Source organism: Alligator mississippiensis, chromosome 5, assembly GCF_030867095.1.
Source record: "Alligator mississippiensis isolate rAllMis1 chromosome 5, rAllMis1, whole genome shotgun sequence".
NCBI lineage: Eukaryota > Metazoa > Chordata > Crocodylia > Alligatoridae > Alligator > Alligator mississippiensis.
Window position 1 is genome coordinate 99,047,751 of NC_081828.1, and position 20,819 is coordinate 99,068,569.

At 41.9% G+C, this 20,819-nt stretch overlaps 1 protein-coding gene across 4 annotated transcripts in view; it reads left to right on the plus strand.

Annotated features, from left to right (window-relative positions):
- OTULINL (OTU deubiquitinase with linear linkage specificity like) overlaps window positions 1-10,584 on the plus strand; it is a 44,550-nt gene extending 33,966 nt beyond the window's left edge. For all 4 annotated transcript variants that reach the window (XM_014593807.3, XM_019483915.2, XM_059728610.1 and 1 more), the window contains exons 6-8: window positions 3,441-3,569; window positions 6,696-6,968; window positions 7,581-10,584. In XM_014593807.3, coding sequence (XP_014449293.1) covers window positions 3,441-3,569; window positions 6,696-6,968; window positions 7,581-7,760 — 582 coding nt within the window. In that variant the 3' untranslated portion in view covers window positions 7,761-10,584. The remainder of the gene's footprint in view (window positions 1-3,440; window positions 3,570-6,695; window positions 6,969-7,580) is intronic.
- Window positions 10,585-20,819: the final 10,235 nt, after the last annotated feature.

Genomic DNA, 20,819 nt, shown 5'->3' on the forward strand with positions numbered 1-20,819 from the left:
CATTTCACAAGTCCCAGGGCAAAGGCAGCAGGGTGTGGAGGCACACCCAGCCTGCAGCAGACAGCCTGCTTCTGCCTTGTGCCCAAATTCAGGCATGCCTCCCACAGGGCTGCACAAAGCGGTGGGGAGCTACCTCCCTCCCTGGGCCCCTAGACAAGTCTCCCACGGCTCTGTCACATGACCTGCCCCAGCCCCCAGGTCCCATTCACTCCAGCTCCTGTCCCTGTTCTTGTCCCACTCCCTCCCTCATTATGGGGGTCTCGATATGCCCCCCCCCCCCCACTCCTTCCCTTCCCCTCCACAGACTTACCTGCTGGGTGCTGCTCTACATGCCACTGGGCTGCATTCCTGTAGGGTTACCATATTTCCAGTTTCAAAAAAGAGGACACCTGTTGGGGAGGGCAATATGATTGTGGGAAGGGGTAATGATATGCCTGTCCTCCTGCCCCTCACTCCCAAACCACATACCTCCCCTACCCCCAGCCCTGCTGCTGCCCCTCACTCCTGACCCACAGTACCCCGCATCCTGCCAGGGCATGCGGGAGTCCACCCCGCTCCCCAGGCTCCAAACCCCACACACACACACACACACACACACACACACACACACACAGCCCCCCATGCCTTCACAAATTCCCTCCACATACATACACCCCACACCCACCTCCTAACCATACAAAGTACATGCATAATTTTGAGGTTTTAGCTGTGCAATTAAAATCACAATTAATTGTGAGTAATTTTTTTAATAACACAACTAATTGTGATAAAATTTTTTAGTAGTTTGACAGCCCTAATGATTTCGTGTCTCAGGCTAGATCAGTCAAATTAGTTCCTAATTGCATCCACTGAGCAGAGCCCAGTCATTCAAGTCCATATAATGTTACTACTGGAAAGTATCTTCCCTCCCAGACTCTTCAGCTTGGGGTTTCAGATACTTTCAGATCTATGGCAGGCATCCTACATGCAGGCCCCAAACCCATAGGTTTTAGGGTTTGGATGCCCCTGAGTCTCACTTGCCCATAGCCAACAGGCCAAAGGAGCAAGCTAGGGAGAAATCCCCCATCTCCATAAAATAAAATAAGCATGTAGCCAAGATCCTCCCACTGGTAGGCTGTAGTAGACACTCGTGGGGGGAGTGGGGTCTGTTGGTGGTGCATTGAATAAGTCTCCACCCTTCACTACATAATGCCATTCAAAGTGAGCTGACCTTTGAGGGAAAAAAACAACTTCTTTTTTAAATTCTATCACATTTCTCCTGCCTGGTGAAAGATTTATGTGATCTGAAGAGAAACTTGGTACAGCTTCACTTAATGGAGGGTGGGGCCACACTAATCATATGTGACAGGCTGAGAGAGGGAGCAGTGCCCATCAGCATGTTTGCCCCATAGGGGCCATGTGTTTAATAGTTATGCTTAGTGATGGCTGTATTTAATCAACTTCATTATTGGTTTCCAATGCTAGACAATGTATTTAATAAGGTTGCCTTGTATGTGAATGTAAGTTGAGGGCCCCCCGCCATGCTGACTGAGGGGAAAAAAACCCATCTTACCTTTGAGTAAATGTGGTGTATTGACAAGTTATCTTCCCAGTTATGTAGTCTAAATTCTTCATCAGCAGCAGCAATCCCTTGCAATCAAGGATGATTGTCTTCCAGAATTGCCTTCTCTGTGGGTCTGAAGATGGCTAATGAGGCTGATCCAGGATTGACAGACTCTGTTGCAACTTGGGCACATGTTTCCGTGCAGGGTGGGTGGCTCTGGATTCTTAATTTGGTCCACAACACACTGTTTGTGCTTTTCCATCTCCTGTTGTCATTGTAACATTTCAAAGTACTGAGATCCTAGCAGCGGACTCTTCCTCCATTTGGGGCAGTTGGGTGGTGATAGTCTCTCAGGAGCTGATGTTGATTTTGCATTTTTTCAAGTTGGCCTTGAGGATATCCTTAAAGCACTTTCTCTACCCTCCTCTTGAATGTACACTTTGACTGAGCTGGTAGAATAAAACTTGCTTCAGGAATCTGGAGTCAGACATTTGAATGACGTAGCTGGCCAAGCAAAGTTGATGTTGGATGATCATTGCCTTGATGCTCATGGTGTTTGCAAGAGGTTGCTAATGTTCAAGCATCTGCCTTCCCATTGCATTTGAAGGATCTTCTGCAGGCAGTGTTGATGGTACTTCTTCAACGACTCGAGGTGTCTCTTATATATTGTCCATGCCTCAGCTCCATGAAGTAAGGTGGGGACCATGACTGCCTGATAAATCATAAGCTTGGTTTTGGATTTGATGACATGATCTTTGAATACCAATTTCCTCAGGCATCTGAAGACTGCACTTGTACACTTGAGATGATGTTGGATTTCTTTGTCTTTGTCGGCCTTCTGTGAGAGACCGTGTCTAAAGTATGGAAAATGCTCAGTGTTCTCCAGAGTCTCAACATGAATCTGAATTACCAGACCTGGGGGCTGCTTATTAACAGTTTGTTAATGGAGGACCTTAGTCTTCTGAATGTTAAGTGTCAATCCTATTTTCTTGTATGCCTTGACAAAGACATCAATGAATACCCGAAGGTCTGCTTCCAAGTGAGCACACAACATCATCAGCGTTTTGGAGCTCGAAGATTGATAGTCTAAATTAGAATTATCAGCAAGGGTTTATGTACAAAAAATAGATAAAATCCTAGAAAAATAGGATTGGAAAGAATTCAAATCATCTAAGTCTACCATGTGCTCAAGGCAGAATCATCTCTTTGAAAATCTGAAAACAAATGTTTGTTCAGCCTGCACTTAAATCTCCAATAACAGAGATTCCAGAACCTCTCCAGGTTTTTTCTACCAGAAATGGTAAACAAAATGGATCCTGTTTGTTATGAAGATAAAAAGGCCACTCAAAAGCAAAGGTTGCAAACAACTTCCATTTAAAAAATCTGTATTTTTGCTCCCTGTAATTTTGGCTTAGAAAATTGGTATGGCATGCACATTTTCATTTTTCTTCAGAAACAGAGAGAAGGATGAATTAGAGTTGGATGAAAAATATGTTGAGAAGACCTGTGACCTGTGTTTGGAGTCATAGATCACTTAAAAAAAATCCAGATATGGAAAAGGCCAGATTTTAAGAGGAGCTGCACACCTATCAATGTAAAGCTACTTTTACTTGAGTTTCTTTGGCTGTCTTAAGTTAATGGGCTAGGTGTCAAATTCTTGGTTTAAATGGTGATAAGAGCATTTCCCCTTCCTTTGCCTGGTTGCCTATCAAAATGAATCCTTGTTAAGTCTTGAAGCTTCACTCCTAGTTGAAAGGACCATAGACCAGGGCTTTATATTTATTTATGATTAAGTTTTTAGTGTATAATTTAAGACACAGCATCTCCTCTATCGAAGAACTGATTAAATTATTCATTTCCTTCCTGTAGTAATCTTGCCCCAATTGTATATTTACAGCTCCCTGAAAAGCTTCTATATTCACAAGGTTGCAACTGGATTCAGCAATATAGCTTTGGACCAGAAAGATATACAGGATCCAATGTATTTGGAAAGTTGCGCAAATGTATTGAAACATTAAAGGCAAATGTGAGTATCTAGAAAATATAAGATGTTACAAGGAAAATTAAACTAAGGAGAAATGTTTTACTGCTACAGAAGCAGCTGGTTTTGGCTCAAAGCATCAATCCCCCACATTTTCATTCAGTGTTTGTATAGCAGAAAGCCCCCTTTTCCTCTTGCCTGCATTTGCTCTCCCCTCTTTGGATATGTTTTTCTCCTTCTACCTTTTCTTCCTTCCTCTTTCTCTCAACTTAAGATAAGGAATTGTGTTTTAAAATTTGTATGTGTGCATTTTGTATCTCCCCTTGTATTTTGGTATTTTTATCTATTTGTGTGCCATGGCATTACATTTGTAGCTTATATTTTATACTCCTCACCATTCAACTATAAATGTGTTTAGTAACAATGTTAACAAGGGCAGGAGTCAAACTGCCACTTTCCTGTGTCAGGCTGGCCCCTGAAAGAGCGAGTGAATCAGTGATTGAATGTGTAACACTGTAGCAGCAGACAGCAATTAACACCTAAGGAAACTGCAGATCAACCAACGGAAGAACTCAATAGAAGACAATGTAACAACCGGGAAATCTCTAAACATCACTGATCAACGGCTAGAAGCCCTGGCCTGAGTTAATCAACACCGGGGACCGACTTTTGGGCTGAATATCTCCAAATCGACCGCTCCCAGAGCCCTATTCAAAATTCATCAACGGACTCCCAAACCTGCACGTACATGCGGACGACCCCTGGGGCTGACAGATGCCATCCAGTAGCCACTGAGGGGGGAAGTACTACGAGGGTCAACGACCCCTGGATTGGGCAAACCTGAAAACTGGGGAGTCACCAAAGTCTGCCAAGGACAGATAAAAAGCAGTGAAAAGTGACCCTCAGTGGCACCCTCTTGATCTTCAACTTGACCAGCACCCAACCTGTCCAGCCAGAAGGACCAGCTGGCGACCCCCTTCTGGAGGATAACACCACGCTGGAAGAAGCCTCGACTGGGTATCGACGGCAGACTCCAACGCCTGTGGGATAGGTATACCTGACTCTTGTAGCTTGCTAGTGTGTGTGTGTGTGGGGACCAGCCCCAAGGTTTATGATTTAACTTAATTACAGTGCTTCATTCTGCCTAATAAACCAGAATTTTAAGGATCCTGAGTTGGACATTTGTAGCCAACATTTGGACAACATTTTCTGGATTTCTAGGTCTGGAATTTGAGACTTTGAGATTAAGCCTAAATACTTCCTTGTATTACTGGGAATAGTAATGGTACTAGCCATTGAACTATACTGGTCCTTCTGATAGAGAAGCTGCAGAGGTAAGGAGTAATATTCCTTAAAATAACTTGCCAACTAGTAGCATAACTAGTAGGAGTGACCAGGGCACCAGCTCTGGGCATGGACTATAAGAGGGCACTAAAATGCTCCCTCCTGAGACTCTTTGCCACAGCAGAGGCAGCCTATAGAGGCTGAGCAGGTGCAGCCCTGTATTCAGCAGTGTATCTGGGGAGCAGGGGCAAGCAGAATGGTGTTCTCCTCCCTGGGGAGTCTTCACTGTAACAGGCACAGCCCTGAAACCAGCAGCATACCTGGACACTAAAGGAGCTTGCCATACCTCTGTTGGTGACCAACACAGACTAAAGAGGAACTTGCCAGAATATAAGATGCACCTTCTTGGTGAATTTTACACCAGGAGTCTTAAACTCTCTCCCCCATCAGCATCCTTTCATCTTAGTTGATCCCATAGCTAGAGATGTCCTTTCTCCCCCAAAAGGGTTGTGCTTTTGTTTTTCCCCCTAAGCCCCTGCAGAGTCTCTTAGGCTCTTGGGGTTTTTAAGACACAGCACTTGTTGATTCATCCCTTGAGTATGCTTCTGGGAAAATTGCACTCTTTTGAAGTCCAAGTTTTCCCTGCAGAGAGGTTGAAAAAAAACTGGTTTATTTAAGAAGCAGTTACTTTTTGTTGTTCACAGGTAGAATCTACTGCAATGTTCACAGGCTTTAACAATTGATGTATTCATGGACAGAAATGTTAGCACAATTCCCCCTTCCTGTGCCTGTTCCAAGGCTGGCAGGGAACGCCAGGGAGTACCAGTCAAGGAGAGAGAACCCATCTGCCCACTGCTGCTACAGCTAACCTGGGCTGAGTTCAGCCCCTGTGCCACCCAGATGGAGCAGCACAGGACAGGTGTAAATGTTTATGCTAACAGGTGCTCCCCTCACCCCCCAAAACAGTGTGGATAAGGGCAGCAGCAGGCAGGGGAGGGAAAGAGAGGGGATGTTTCTCTGAACATGGAGTGGAAGGGAGGGTGGGAATTGTTAACTTTTTGGGGGACTTGAAAAAATCTACAGCTGGTGTTTCTGCTGCATGGTCAGAAACAGGGACATGGCCATGTCGCTGCACCCCCTCTGGATCTCCCCCTTCTAGGAGCCATCAGTTTCCAGGTTTCTAAGGCAGCCCTAAACTGATGAGGTCCTGTCAATTTTAAGGCTGCCATTAGAGCTAGAAGTTGCTCTGAGAAATGAGGTAAAGAGCCTTAACAAGGTGTATAACATTTTTCCCATGTTGTTCTGTGTAGTTTATGAGTACTGGTAACACCGAGGTCAGCTAAGTGCAGATATTATGTTTTTCTAGTCCTGGAGCTTTTCTGGTCCTGAGGCTTGACGCTGTTATCTTTGTAAAACTAACAATGTGGATTGTGATCGAATAGGGGCGCATAGGGTTATAAGTGCATGGACAAGTTACCTTGTGATGAATGAGGGCAAGGGTTTATGCCGCATCACCTGCTCCACAGAAACAAGCCACGAGCATACATTTGCAAATGGGGAGATGTATTGGGGAAAACTATAACAGTTTAGCTTCTGTTTTCCACAAATTCAGAGCATGCACATGATCAGTTACAACTGAATAGCTAATGTGCTGTAAGCCTTTGTGTTTAGTTACCTTCACCTTCTTGAAATGAAAGGCTTTGGGTTCCATTATTGATCCTTAGAATTCTCCACCCATTTGCATTGTACTTAGGAAAATAGTAACTTACAGTCCAGAGGCCATTCTTTTTGGTTAAAGTACAATTAGTATAAAAAAATAACGTGTATGGAATTCATTTGTAATGAGTCAAAGTGTTGATTTTATTTTTCTTTCTGTATTCATTCTAGTGGACTGAAATAAGTGGAGTGAAGGACAAGGATGAAAGAGGAAACATGTGTAATATCCTTTTCTCTGATGAGAGAAAGGAGTACAAGCTATATGAGGCTATAAAATTCATCATGCTTTACCAAGTCATAGAAGCTTATGAACAGATGAAGAATGGTCAGGGACATGTACCCAGGCTTTTTAGCCTCCTATTTGCCCGTGATACCTCATCTGACCCTTTGAGTTTCATGATAAATCATTTGAATCCATTGGGAGACACTGGTGGACTACAGCAGGTAAAGATGTAACCAAAAAATAAATTCTGACACTTGGTATATTTTGAAAGGGTTGGGATTAGGTAATACCATGATTTACGTTAACTTGGTGCCCCTAACTTACTATACTATAACAACATCTGTGAATAGAAGTGTATTATTTGTTTTGGGGAAAGAAAACTTAAACCAAGCCTCTCCCTTCCACCTCTCCCCTCCCCCCCCCCACCCCGGAAAAATGCAGTTAAACAGGGAAGAATACTTCTGTGTGTGTCCAAAATAAAATGCCTGATGATTTATCTATACATGATATCTAAAGCTGTGATACCTCTAGTACTTGTAATCCCCTTTACATAACAGCACCATGAATGTTTGATGTTTATTTCTATTTCTTCTGTATCTTGAATAGAAATTGTCCAGAGTAGCTGCTTAACATTGGCCCACATAAGGATTATTTCCTGAGATACTGGTTGTGGAAGCTGACTTTAATAAGTTGGTACTGGTTGTGAAAATTTCTAGTCTGTTCTTAATATCACCCAAGGAAATATTTTAGACAACTTACCATACTTGAGCTTCATTAAACTATGGGTTTTAGTTGGTTTGTTTTACAGTACAGTCCTTTTCCCCCTCTCTCAGGTGGAAATGATTCTTCTGGGATATTTACTTGAAGTAAAGATAAGAGTTTACAGACTGTGTAAGTTTAATACAGAAGAGTTTCAAGTAAACTATCCAGAGGAGTATCACAGGGAATGGCATGAGATCTATCTTCTGACTGAAGACGACCATCACTATCACATACCTATTATCAGTATATAAGACTGTTTTTTAACTGTATACAGTTCAAGGTAAATTTATCCCGGTAAATTTATCTTCTTGAAATTAATCCCTTTGATTGAAACAGTGAGATTTTTTTTTAAAGTCTGTGAAAAATAAGATTGACTATGTGTTAACATAAACTTATGTAATATCTTACTTTCCCATACCAACCACATTTCAGCAGTCTGGATTTAAAAAGCACAAAACACAAAGCCACGCTGACTTCTGAAAGAGTTAAATTAAATTGTGTCACCTGTGGAGGGTCTGGTGGAGAATATTATTACTAGATAGCACATAGTCACTACTTCAGTTAAAACTTTTAGAAGTATTTGTGCATAAATCAACACAATTCCAAATGTTACCTACTTTGTGGTTGAGAAGAGTGCTTCCAGTAACAGAACTGAAGCAGATGTGACCAACACAGCAGCCTAGGCGTTGCCTGTGTCGGGGGTGGGAGGAGTGCAAAAAACAGTCACCATCTCGGTGGTGGCTGACCACACCATGGCAATCGACGCTGCAGCAGCCAGCATTGCTCCGTGTGTCAGTTGCCCTGTATGTGAAGCTGCTATAAATAGGGGCTTCAACTTGCCCAAATCCAGAAAAGCAAAATGGCAGAACAGGAATTAACATTTTACCCAGTATTTATCCCTTATCACTCTAAATTTTTAAGGGGTTGATTTCAATATTGCTTACCAAGAGGATATCAAGATTTCCATTACAGTAGGTTTAAGAACTATTCAGTTCAGCATACTTGGAAACACTGCATTTTCATTATATTCATCCTCTGAGCATTACATATGTTTGGCAGAACTTGTACATATTCTAACCTTTTGTATATATCCTTTAATTGCTGAGTGGTGTTGTTATGTTTAGTGTTGAGATCAATATTACTTACAGTTTCTGCAGGTCTAAAAAGAGTGCAGTATAGTAGGCAACTTCTCTTCAACTTCTGTGTGTTTAGACAGTTTCCACAAATATTTAATAAAAAAAATCATCTAAGAAAGTAGAAAGATAGTAGTTATCTTTAAAAAGTGAGGATTGCTTCCAGTGTAGAATTCTTAACACATTACCGTCTTTCTAAAAGATGAACTATAGTCTGACCTTTTGAAAAATGAGGGTGCCTAACTTAAATGAAAATTGAAGTGATAACACAGGTTTTTTTAAAGAACTAGGTTTTCTGGACATGGACATTGTATTTAAGCTGTAATTATCTGAGTTACTAATACCAGAACTGAACTAAACCTAGTAATAGTATACTTAAAGAGAAGAATTGTAGTAAATAAGAAGCATCCAACTTTAAAAGATAATAAAACAGTCCCTATAGACACATTTCATGCATCTCTTATTTTCATAGGAAATAATTTACCACAATAACGAAATACTGAATGACGCCCTTAGGCGCAAAACAGATTATATAAAAATGACATTAAACCTTACATAATTGGAGTGCACAGCAAATTTTCTATTCTTTTATGTAAAGAAAAACAACTTTTCCCTTTAATTTTCTTTTATGTATTTGTATGTATACAAAACTTTCTCTTATATATTTATAAAACAAACATGAATTGCTCCATTCTTCATTTGTTTTCTTTCCTGAAAGTTCAGGTGCTTTATTCAACAATTTGTAAGCTGTAATTAGAAGTGTTTGATATATGACCTTCTCTTACGTCATCAAAAATCACATCTAATTACATTTTATTTATTAAAAGAAACTTTTTTTTTATTTCAGCATGTTATTCATTTTTGTTTGGTTTTTAATCTTCATAGGGGAATTTGGAGATCACTACTACTGTTTTTTCGTGTTGTTTGTTCAGCACTGACAGTGTACTTAGTCATTGTGCACGTGCCTTTTGCCATTCTAATATTACACTCCACTTACGATGCAGACAGTCATGAAGAAATATCATACTTTGACTTGGGATCTTTAGGAAACATATTTGCCTCTGGTTTATTGCTTTCAGACTGTAGCAGCACCCAGGGTAGCTAGTTTAAAGTTAGTCTGAGTGTGTCTTCATGAGTTGCAGTCACTGCAGTATAAATGTAACCAAGCACTGGAAAAGATGAACTGGTAATAGTATGAAGTGGAAAGTAAATAGTGGCTAGAAGTCCTAGAGTACTCACCTACACCAAAAAAAAAAATCTGTAGGTAATGGAAACCACTCCAAATAACTACAGAACCTCTTTCATGTAGTAGTGTAGATTTATACAGATTAACCCACATTTGGAATTATGGAATATCCCTTTCTCACATGAAGTGCACAAAGCTCTGATCTCTGAAGCAATAACTTTCATAATCACCTCAAAACACTTAAAATGCAAGTAATATCATAAGATTACAGGGGTCTGTGATAGAGAAGATGTATCCTTTTACCTATCCAGTAGGTGGCATACAAGATTAAGAAAATTTTGTTTTTCTGGATGCTTCTATTATTTCCTAGAATTCTTTTGTTCTTATGTGACATTGTGAGTTAAAATGTATAATGCTAGCAGGATTATCCAAGGAGTCCTTAATTTGGTTCTTTCTCAGTTTTCCCTTTACTCATTGAACAAGAGTGGTGAGTATCTACAGTCTGCTGTAAATTTGGTGATATTTCTTTAATTTTGAAATTTAAAGTTTATTTTACATTAATTAAAGGGTAACATACCATTCTGTCCGTATGTATAGGATATTATTGTTTACCAGTTTGATTCTAATTATTAAACAGTTTTAGGGTTCATTGTAAAACTAACATCCTAATTCCAAATATTTAGAATACTTTTTTGCTAGTCTAGTATGTTGTTCTAATGAGTCCAAATAGTCTTCTAATAAATTTTTAATCTTAAATTCTGCATTACATGCCTTTACTCAATAATGTGTATTCATCCCCACACCAATAAGTGCTTGTGCTAATAATGTTTTATTCCTAAACTAAAAATACATATCAAAACAAGGTTTTAATAAATACATCCTATACAATCAAGCGCTTCCTACACTAAATTCAAAGTACAATGCCTTGTTTACAAGAAAAGTGATTAGTAGATATGCTTTTAAGTTTTATCAGAATCTAAATGGTGGATTATTTAAAAATTAAACTTAATAGAAAAAATTGTGGGCTAATTTGTTGTTTAGCAAACTTTAAATAGGTACCAAAATTATGAGAATGGTCCTAGGTTGTTGAGATACTAGGAAATTTTCTCAAAAATAAATATGAAAGGTAATTGTAGCTCTAAGGCTTCAACATTTGACTGATAAGCATCATAAAAGACTCATCAGTGTGAGCTTTAACGCCGAGCAGGATATTTTATTTGCCTTTGTCAGAGGCTTCAATTATAGCTTTCTTTTAAGTAAATGTTAATACAAGAGTTCAAAAGAGATTTATTTTGGAATTAAATACCTTCTGAGGTCCATGGAGTTGCATCTTAATTTTCAAATTTAATACATTATATTAAATCACTGTTTTAGCTATCCAAATTGTGAGAACAAAGATTTAAGTAAAGAAAAGGTCAGAGAAGTAGGAGTGGAGGTTGTTTTTTCTCTTTTGTTGCTTTGAGAGAGAGGGAAATAATTTATTTGTTAATTTATTCATTTTTGCAATATTTGAGAGTTCAAGATGACTGGATGTCTGAAGGAGGAGAGTTGGAAGGTAAGTAAAGTTGGGAAAGTTTGCTGCAGTCTTATCAGGGAAAGAGAAAAAATAGGAGGCTGGGGAAGTGAGAGTAAGGGTGTGGGTTGAGGAGGGTGGAATTGGTGAGGGTGAAGAGTTCCAGTGTGGTTTGTCTTGTTTTCCACAGAATGATTGAGAACATGAATGGGAATGGTGATTTCCCCCATTCAGACAGTGAAGATCTACAGATAATGAGCATCTTATAAGACCTCAGGTACAGCACACAAGATATGAGGGGGAAAGAATGAGAAGTTTGAATAAGGGAAAATAGTAGCCTTAGGAAGGAGGGTTTGGAAGAGAGAGGATGAAAAAAAGAAAATGAGGACTGAGTAGCAGGAATAGAATTAGGCCACTGCAAAACAGGGAAGCATCCCCCCACCCTACCTCCCACCCCCCTCTATAGGACTACAAGGAAAGAAAAAAAATGTTGGTAACTTAAACCATTAGGGAATATGGGAAGTTAAGGAACAGTAAAGAAATAATGGGTAGAGACTTTCTTAAGCCCCAGATTTTGGGTACCTAGAGAGATGGAACTCTCTCCTTCCTCCATGGAAGAGAAAAAATAAAGGCAGCTCAAGCCAGCTTTTATTACATCGATTATAATTATTTTACCAAGGGGAAAGGTTATCTGTTGGGTGATATCTTTTATTGGACCAAATGCATAGGAAAAGCAGGCACAGCAAAAAATGAAAAAACAGGCCTGTGAAAATGGAGAAGGGGGACATTCCCATGAATAGCAGAAAACAAATCACAGAGGATAGTTTGATTAGTGGAAGATCAAGACCTTTCAAAAAGAAAGAGGATTGTTGTCACCTGTAGTTTGAAGGCAGATTATCTGGAGTCAGGTAGATTATAATATGCCATGGAGTCAATATCAGTGTTCAGTCCTTGGTTCCATGTGTCCAGCCAGCTTATGAATTATTTGCACCTTTGTGACAATGTTTTGTAAATTTCTCTTGAACATGAGGATAGTGAAGTCAGAACATAAATGGTTATTTTATATTGTAATAGGTTTCTTCAGGGTATATGGGTAGATCTTTCAAAGATATGGTCCATATTTGTTGGAGTGTCCTTGCTGTATAAAGATAGATTTCAGGTTGGCAAAATGGGAATCATGAGTATTCTCAGACCAGTTGTGGTTTATCCCTGGAAATTTCTCTCATGTTTCACAGCTCTGAAAAACTGTTTTTGGTCTTCCACTGTGCCTGCTTTTTCCTTAGACCTGAAGAAGAATGCATTGCAGTCAGTCTAATAAAAGATACCACTCACAGATATCCTTGCCTCTTGCCTGTTTTCTGGACCACATTTTGATTTGGTCAAAACCAATTGTAGCTTCTGACATAGCAGGTGCAATTTAGCCTTTAAAGGCAAGTGTGACAAATTATGAGATGGTATCTATGGAAGGCATGAAGCCACAAGGGAGAACTTACCTGGAGCTGGTGATGAGCGGAGCCAGCAGGACGCTGCACCGAGCTGGAAGTGTAGCAGAAGTGAAGCCATGGCAGAAAAAAACGCCACACCAAAGGAGGGGAAAAAAAAAATGGATCTGGGAGGAGCTGGACAGGCTCCCGCACTGACATGGTCACGCTTTATGGTTGCATGTCGGCGCCGATTCACCTGCCAGCCCCTTGCAGCTGGAATAAAAAGCCAGGCGGAGGAGAGATGGGGGGACCAGAAGTGGGTTCTCTGAGTCCAGAGTGGCCCTGAGCAGAGCAGAGCCCCAGAAAGGAAAAGTGGTGGCTGCCCCAGGAGGGGGCCTCCAAAGATAAGCTGAGCCCAAGTGGGCTGAATGACTTACCTGAAACAATGCTATGGAATCCAGACATCTCTGGACTGGATTGGACCGAGCAGAAACCCAAGGAGAAACAGAGAGAGAGACATCTGAACTACAGCAAATACAGACCAGAGAGAGAGGGACGCCAGGAATCAAGGTAACCTGGGGTTGGGAAGGAGTTTAGGCCAGATTCAATATGACCTGAGAACTCGGATGAGACAATATCCAAATCTGACCAGTATAATTCAAAGACCCAGGATAGCAGAACCTATACCAGACTAGACCTAGAAAATGAGAAAATAAGATCTTTGGTTGGTGTTAGGTGGGGTGTAGGGGAGGCGGAGCCCCAAATGGGAAGACAGACGGGAAGATTGAAGAAAGGGACCAGGAAAGGCGAGACAGACCATCTTCTTCCCAATTAAACAAATTTATTCCAGCAAGACATGGCAGGTGAGAACCCCTGAGGACCTTCTGGGATCTAACCCAATAACAAGCTGTCCTCTCCCCAAGCGATGGCAAAGCCAGAAAATCCGTATGACCAAGGCGCACTGGTGAGCAGCACAGGAGATTACAGTATCCTATAATGTTCTAAAAACTGATTTAAATTTCACCAGAGATGTAATGGGGCTTTTCTGTGTACCACTAAAAAGAGTAAATCCAAGGTGTGCAATCTTAAATTCCAGATAATATACTGGTGTAATCACCTTCCTGAAAATGAACATTGAAAAGTTTCAAGGAATATTGTGTCATAATAGTTTGAGAATGATGTGTGGTTTTGGAATGAAGTGAACGGCCACTCAATTAATCTGAATTAATCTGTCAGGTCCTTGAAGAGATTTTTGGATTTGTCAGAGAATTATGCTTTTGTAGACAGGGCACACAGGTCCATTGCCCCTAAGATGAAACCAAGAGCCTGAAATTCATTGCCAAATAATTTGGTATGCAGAACCAAAGAGAAAAAAGCACTCTGGTTGGACACTCTTAATGCTAAGATCCTAATTTTGCAGGACTTCAGTACAGTCCTAAGGAGCTGTTGAGTGCACTAAATTTAATTATGCAAGTAAATTGTCTAGATAAAAAGGCCTTAGTTAATGGTTTCCAACAAAATTTAACTGCCTATGCCTACTACATACTCCTGTTAAATTGATTAAAAAAAAAAGGTTATGATCTTTAATGAAAACGTAATTGTCCCAAGCTTACAAGCTGCAGATTTAACTCCTCTGCCTGTTTTCCCATTTTGCTATGTACTCCTGGCATTCAGAAGAAACTGAGACCTAAGGAAGGGGAGGGGGGGGTGGAGAACACACCAGTATTGGGCAGAACAGGGCCCAATACTGGTGTGTAGGGCCCAGTCTTGGAGTACAGGGGTCAGCCAAAACTGTGGACCAATTCTGCACCACTCATTTGGCTGTTGCTCAACCTTTTGATGCCACCATGAGATTAGGTCAAAAGAAATATCCTTAAAACCCAGCTATCAAGATCTATTAGTGGGTACTAATCATGACAGTAGGGTTGCAAACTTCAAATGCTGGAATTTGTAAAGGAAGACAAGTAGGTACAGCTTACTTTGGATAGACCCTACATATATAATACATTGGAAAGCAAAAACATCAGGGAAATAGAATAATTCATTCACGTCTTTAGTTCTGTACAATCTAATCTAGGCCTCAAAAGGTGACATCAAGGATAGGAAAGGCAACTGCTGCTTTCAGATCAAAAACACATGACAATTATAGCTCTGCAGCACTGAGAATTTGTAACTTAAATGCAACATTTTTGCTAACATACAGCTGCGAGAGAGTGGCAATCTACCGGAGAATTAGGCAGGAAACTAGATGCCTTCCAAAATGAAATATCTTGAGGATAATGGAAAAGAAGTCTTTATCAAAGAGAGCAGAGAAAATGGTACTGTATACGCATTTATCTATATGTTTATATTATACATTCTTAGTTATTGGGGATATTCTTGGTAATCTGTGATATATGTATATCTTCCTCTCTCTTTGTGATTGTGTTTCTCCTGTAATCCTTACATTATAAACATATAAACAAAAAAGAAAGCCCTAAATCCCTGCAGAATCCATATATTTTAGCCCATCCCACTGCCTGTTCAGGGGGGCTGGAAAAAAACAGGCTCTAGATGCTCTGGGATTGATACCAAAGCTCCTTTATGTGGTTTGAGCTAGCTCAGCCCTCACTGGAGAGTTTTGAGGGAGCATCCCAGGGTCATGATGAAATGTTTTGGGGCTCTTTGCTTTACACTGCTGCAGAGAGGAAAGTCAAGGACTCATCTGTAAGTTGAATATTCAAAACACAGACAAGCGGGCTTACCTGGGATGTCACCCTGGGGGAGCTCACAAGTTTTCCCAGGTAGTGAACACAAGGTCTGCATCTTCAAGGCCTCAGACTTCGGAAATATATTTGTTGTTTGGTGGGATGCTCTGGGACCAGGACCACCACCACCAGAGAAACACTGTGGGAGCAGATCCATGGTTGTATAGACTGGCTGGAATTAGCCCAGTTAACTGTTATTTAGAGCAGCGAGAAACCTGAGAATGACAGGCTGTTCTATTGGGACTTGAGTGAGACAATAGATGGGGAATTATCTGACCAGTAAGCCAGGCAATAACTGGGAACTAAGAGTTTGTCACATCTCTTCTGTTAGAACATAAAAAGTGCCACACTGTGTTAGGCCACAGGTCCATGTAGCTCAATAACCTGTCTGTTGAAGTGACAGAGTGGATGCTAAAGTGAAGAGTAAGGGAATATCCAACTTCTGATATCTTTCTCTCGCCCACCATGACTTGATGTATGGGTTTCTTTGTTTGAAACCTTGGAAATTGGGTAGAGGCTGGATGGCAACTTCTACTGGGTCCCCTGGACAGGCTCTCTTCATGGGGCTTCTCTCCTGCATGAAGAGAGCCTATCCAGGGGACCCAGTAAAAGTCACTGTCCAGCCTCTACCCAACTCCCAAGGTTTCAAACAGAACCTGGATGTGTTTAGGGTGGGGGGGGCTTACATCCTACCCTAGCCACATCCAGAATGGGACACATCAGGTATCTTGTATCAGCTAGAGATGCTGCTGGCTAGTATTTGTAGTTCACTAAATAAATTTTAGGAGCTAGGCCCCTTCCTTTAGGATTTCTAAGTCCATTCCTAAACCAATTCCTTGCAGACTCCCATGCTCATCAGTTAATAAACCCCTTCAGAGTCCATGAGGCATCTACCTTGCCTCATTCATTCCTGGCCCCCTGGTAGACTTATTAGGGGTCCATGAGACAATCTAGTAGAATCAATTCTTCCCAGATTCCTGGGTTAATCAAATTAAATCATCCACATCAAAGTCCATTAATTAATCCAAAAGAAAAAAAAAAACCAGGAAAATCAATTCCATTCAGTTCCTGGACCAATCACATTACCTCAGTCTTTCAAGTATTCCTGAGGCAATCAGATGAAATCAATTCCTTCCTGATTTGGGGTTAGTCAACTTGAAATCAGCTTTTCTGGAGGTCTTTACCCTGCCCTAGCTCTTCATGGTTAGGATCAACTGGCTTTTGTGAGGAGAGGATCTTTCCCTTTTGTGGCCTTCCTGGCACCTCAAGTGAGGGACCCCCATCCCACAAACAGAAAAAAAACAAACAAGAAAAAACAACAGGTGAGCTCAAAAAGGGCCATGCACCTTTCAGACTCAGTCTCAGCTTTTGCCTCCACTGCTTCTGTCTCCTCCCGGCTGTCTTGGAGCAATTCTATGGCACAATGTGTCCCAGGCTCTGTCAGTGGTCCTCTGACCACCTTGCCTTGTGGGCCTGCTTGCTTCTCCTGCAGTGGTCTGTGGGACACTGTCAATGGAAAAGACCTCTGACAACTCCCACTCCCACCAGCTGTGGTCCCTTCTTAGCTGCCCCTCTCTGGCATTGGAAATACCTGTTCTCCGTGCTCCCTCTGCCAATCCACAGGGAGCACACACTGTGGAAATGTGGCAGCATGCTCCCCACTCTGGCCGGGCTTCTCTCTGAATCTGCGATGAGTACTTCTAGTTCAAATTACCTGGGATTGATTAGCCCAGGGGGCCAAGAATGAATGAGGCAAGTTAGATGCCTCATGGACTCTGAAAGGGCTTATTAACTGATGAGCATGGGAGTCTGCAAGGAATTGGTTTAGGAATGGACTTAGAAATCATAAAGGAAGGGGCCTAGCTCCTAAAATATATTTAATGAACTACAACTTCTAGTTCAAATTCTCCAGCCCCACTTTCTTCCCCTCACTCTTATCCACTAACACTTCGAGTTGGATTTTAATGACCAACTATGTGTGTTTACATAACACACAAAGGTTGAAATAACTAGTAAAAATATGAGAAATACAATAAAAATGTTGTAAAATGCTTAATGTTGATAGTCCTAAGAGAAATGAATAACCTAAGATATAAACAGTACAGCGCAAATGTTTTGGGCCAAAATATTTAATCTCAGAAAGTTCCTCCAAGAGATTATTTGGGCCATTACATCCTTTAGTTTATTTCGTATTTTCACCAGTAGACAACTCATCTAAATTATATTAAATTAACTTTGTTGTACCAAAAGAACATTGAACACCTCTATAGATGTACTCTAGAGCAGAGGTCCCCAAACTTTTTCTTATTGCGTACCCCCTGTTACCAAATTTGCCCATTACTTTGGGGTGTGCTCATTTATTAGGGATAGTTTCTAGAGTCTTGGTGATTTGGTCAATGTGCTGCTTGTGTTACTATACGGAGCTGTCATGCTAAGGGGGCCAGGAATGCAAAGCTAAGCTTAACTTAACTTAAGACAATTATTGGGGTGCTCATAACCTTTTGTGGAGAGGACTTCCACCGGTCGTCTCGGGAAAGATACGACAACACCTGTGATTAGGGCTCCAGCAGGCTGGATGCTGTGATGAACCCTTAACCATTGTTCAAATGTTACCCATACCCCCTCTGACTCGGTTTCTTGCCTCAGCATTCCCTAACCCGGCAACCGAGTTTTAGTAAATCAAGTTTAAATAGGCCTCCCATAGTGGGACCGGGGAATGTACGGCCCGAGATGCCTATTAAACTTAGAGGTGTGTGTCTGGGGGGGGGGGGGGGGAGTCCTTTGTAAATCCAGATTAGAACTCGTCTGATAAATGCTGAGCTGGGTGTGTGTGAACATGGCATTTGGAGCACAGATTCCCCATCATGCAGTGCTCCCCTGCTTCTCTGGTCCCAGAATTCACTACAGTCTCTGCTTCAGGCTTTCTGTTCTCCATCTCTCATGTAAATGAATGGTCATCTGGTTCCATCTCGGATGCAAATGAGACCTAGGGCAGTTGTTTCACTCTTGTCACCCTTATCTGGAGGGTTTTAGGTGCGTCTCCCACTGCATCTTAATCAGTTTCGTTTAGGGAGGGGAGGGGAGGGAGGGGGGGTGAGTTCTTTGCGAGTCAGACAGACTGCATCCTGTGCCAGGGTTGCCCAAGAATACAGAGCTGAGGCGTAACACCCCTTCCAGATTTACTAGCTGCCTATGTACCCCCACCAGCATATATTTTATATTTTAACCCCTTAAATGCCAATTATTATAATTAAAATTAAATCCACCATTACACAATTTCTCCCTGTTGGGTAGCCACTGGGTATGGACATATGCTTTTTTATGTCCTGTTGACATCCACCGGCCCCTTCAGGGAGACCGCAGCCTGTTTCAGGTTGGTCTAGGTGGGGCCCAGTGCTGTCTCTTCTCTCCTGCCACGACTTTGATGTTAAAGAGATACGAATGAGAGGGAGGTGGTGACTACCCGCCTCCACCTAGACTGATCACCGGGCTCCACCCAGCTCCTGAAGCCTTGGAAAAGGAGTGGCAGAAAGGACTAGCCCGAGACAATTTTCTTTCCTTCTCCTTTTTTCCCATTATTTCTATGGTTTGCCATTTTCTTTTTCTGGGGACAGCCAGAGCAGTTTGATTCCAATGGGAGCTGGGCTCCGGGCACTGCCTCAGGGTTCATCGGAGGCTTCACATGGCTCTGGGCTTCCCCCGCACTCTTAGCTGATTGCAGCCATGTCCAGCTTAATTGGCGGCATGCAACCACTTAACAAGTGTAGGAAACTCCTAATGACAGCTGAACAGTGGGAGGGAAGGTCTTCCCTGTCCTTCTCACTCTGGCCCAACTCAGCTCCCTTACTTCTTGGCCTGGTAGTGGGGATCGTCGGGCAGAGCGGAGTCTTCCCTCTTCTTGGGATGCTTTTGCTCCAGCAAGAGCCTTCTTCTTGCCGAGGCCGCTCCGGGCTTGCTCGGTGCCTGGTGGCAAACACTCCGCCACTTCAAATGAATGAAGAAATTAAGAAAAAGAGGAAAAAAAAGGAAAATGGGACCGACTCTTTGGCGGGGAGGAACCCGCCTTCCCCGGCCTCTCCTTGTCCTTATCTTCCTCCTTCCCCTCTTCTTCAACCCCATAATGGGGTCGTTGATGCTTACCACGGCTTCGGAGCATTCTCCTGGCATCCCAGGCTCCCCGGCTCCTCTTTCCTCACCCTCTGCTGTCGGCTTCCCTCCTCCTCCGGCTCTGTTCCTGGCCCCTGGATATTGCTCCGGCTGAGGATTTGCACCAATCCTCTTCACCTGCTGAGGTGGTAAAGGTGGGCAGGGGCGGATAGGAAGCTCCCACTGCAGCATGGATGTCTTGATCCGGTGAGGCCTGTGTTCCTGGCTGGGATTGAGCCCTAGGTGAGTACCTTTCAAATCCTCACACTCCCACATATCCCACCAGCGATGTCTTGCATCCCACAGTTTGGGAACCCCTGCTCTAGAGGATATTTTGTACAAGAAGCTGGGTATGCTACGAGATGAGAGCAGCCCAGGACAGATAGTGACTGGCCTGTGCAGATGTAATAAATAAAGGGCTTAACTGTTTCTCTATGGGCGCACCTACATGAGATATTTACTGTGCAGTTGTCTAAACAGCTGCTCAGTAATTGTCTCAGGATCTCCTGTGCTCCCCTATTAGGCTGGAGTAAACTAATTTGCTCTTCAGCAGCACATGTATAGATGCTGCAGGGGGTGGCTCACCATGCTGTGCATGAATAAACACCAGGGAAATGAGCTCCACAGTTTATTCATGTGCTGTAATTGCACATGTAAATGTGCCCTGTGTCTACTTTACTAATAGGAACTTTCAACAACAACAGAAAGCAATTATGTCAAAGAGAGTTACAGTGGCAATCTTTGAAAAAAGTTCTGCAGCAGAAGGTCAAAGAGAAAGTGAAAGTAAAGAACGGGGAAACTTTCAGACAAGAATTAGGAATTAGCATCCACAGATAAGGCAAAGAGAGCGAATAAATTGCATATTTTTGGATTGTAACTGGCTGTAATTCAGGTAAAAAATGGAGACAACTGCAAGTTCATGCAGCAATGAAGACAGATGAGAAACAAAATAAGGTAAAAGCTGTCTTATTTTTCAGTATGGAGAGAAATCTGCAGTTGTTTTGTGCTTGAATGAAACTCAGACTTGAATCTAGCCTGCATGAGGAGAAATGTGAAGAGAAATATTTAATTACTCAGGGTGCAGCAGTTTTGTTTAAGTAAGAGGTTTAGTTTTAAAAAGAAACTATATGAGTTTTGAACAAGAAAAAACAAACTGGCTAC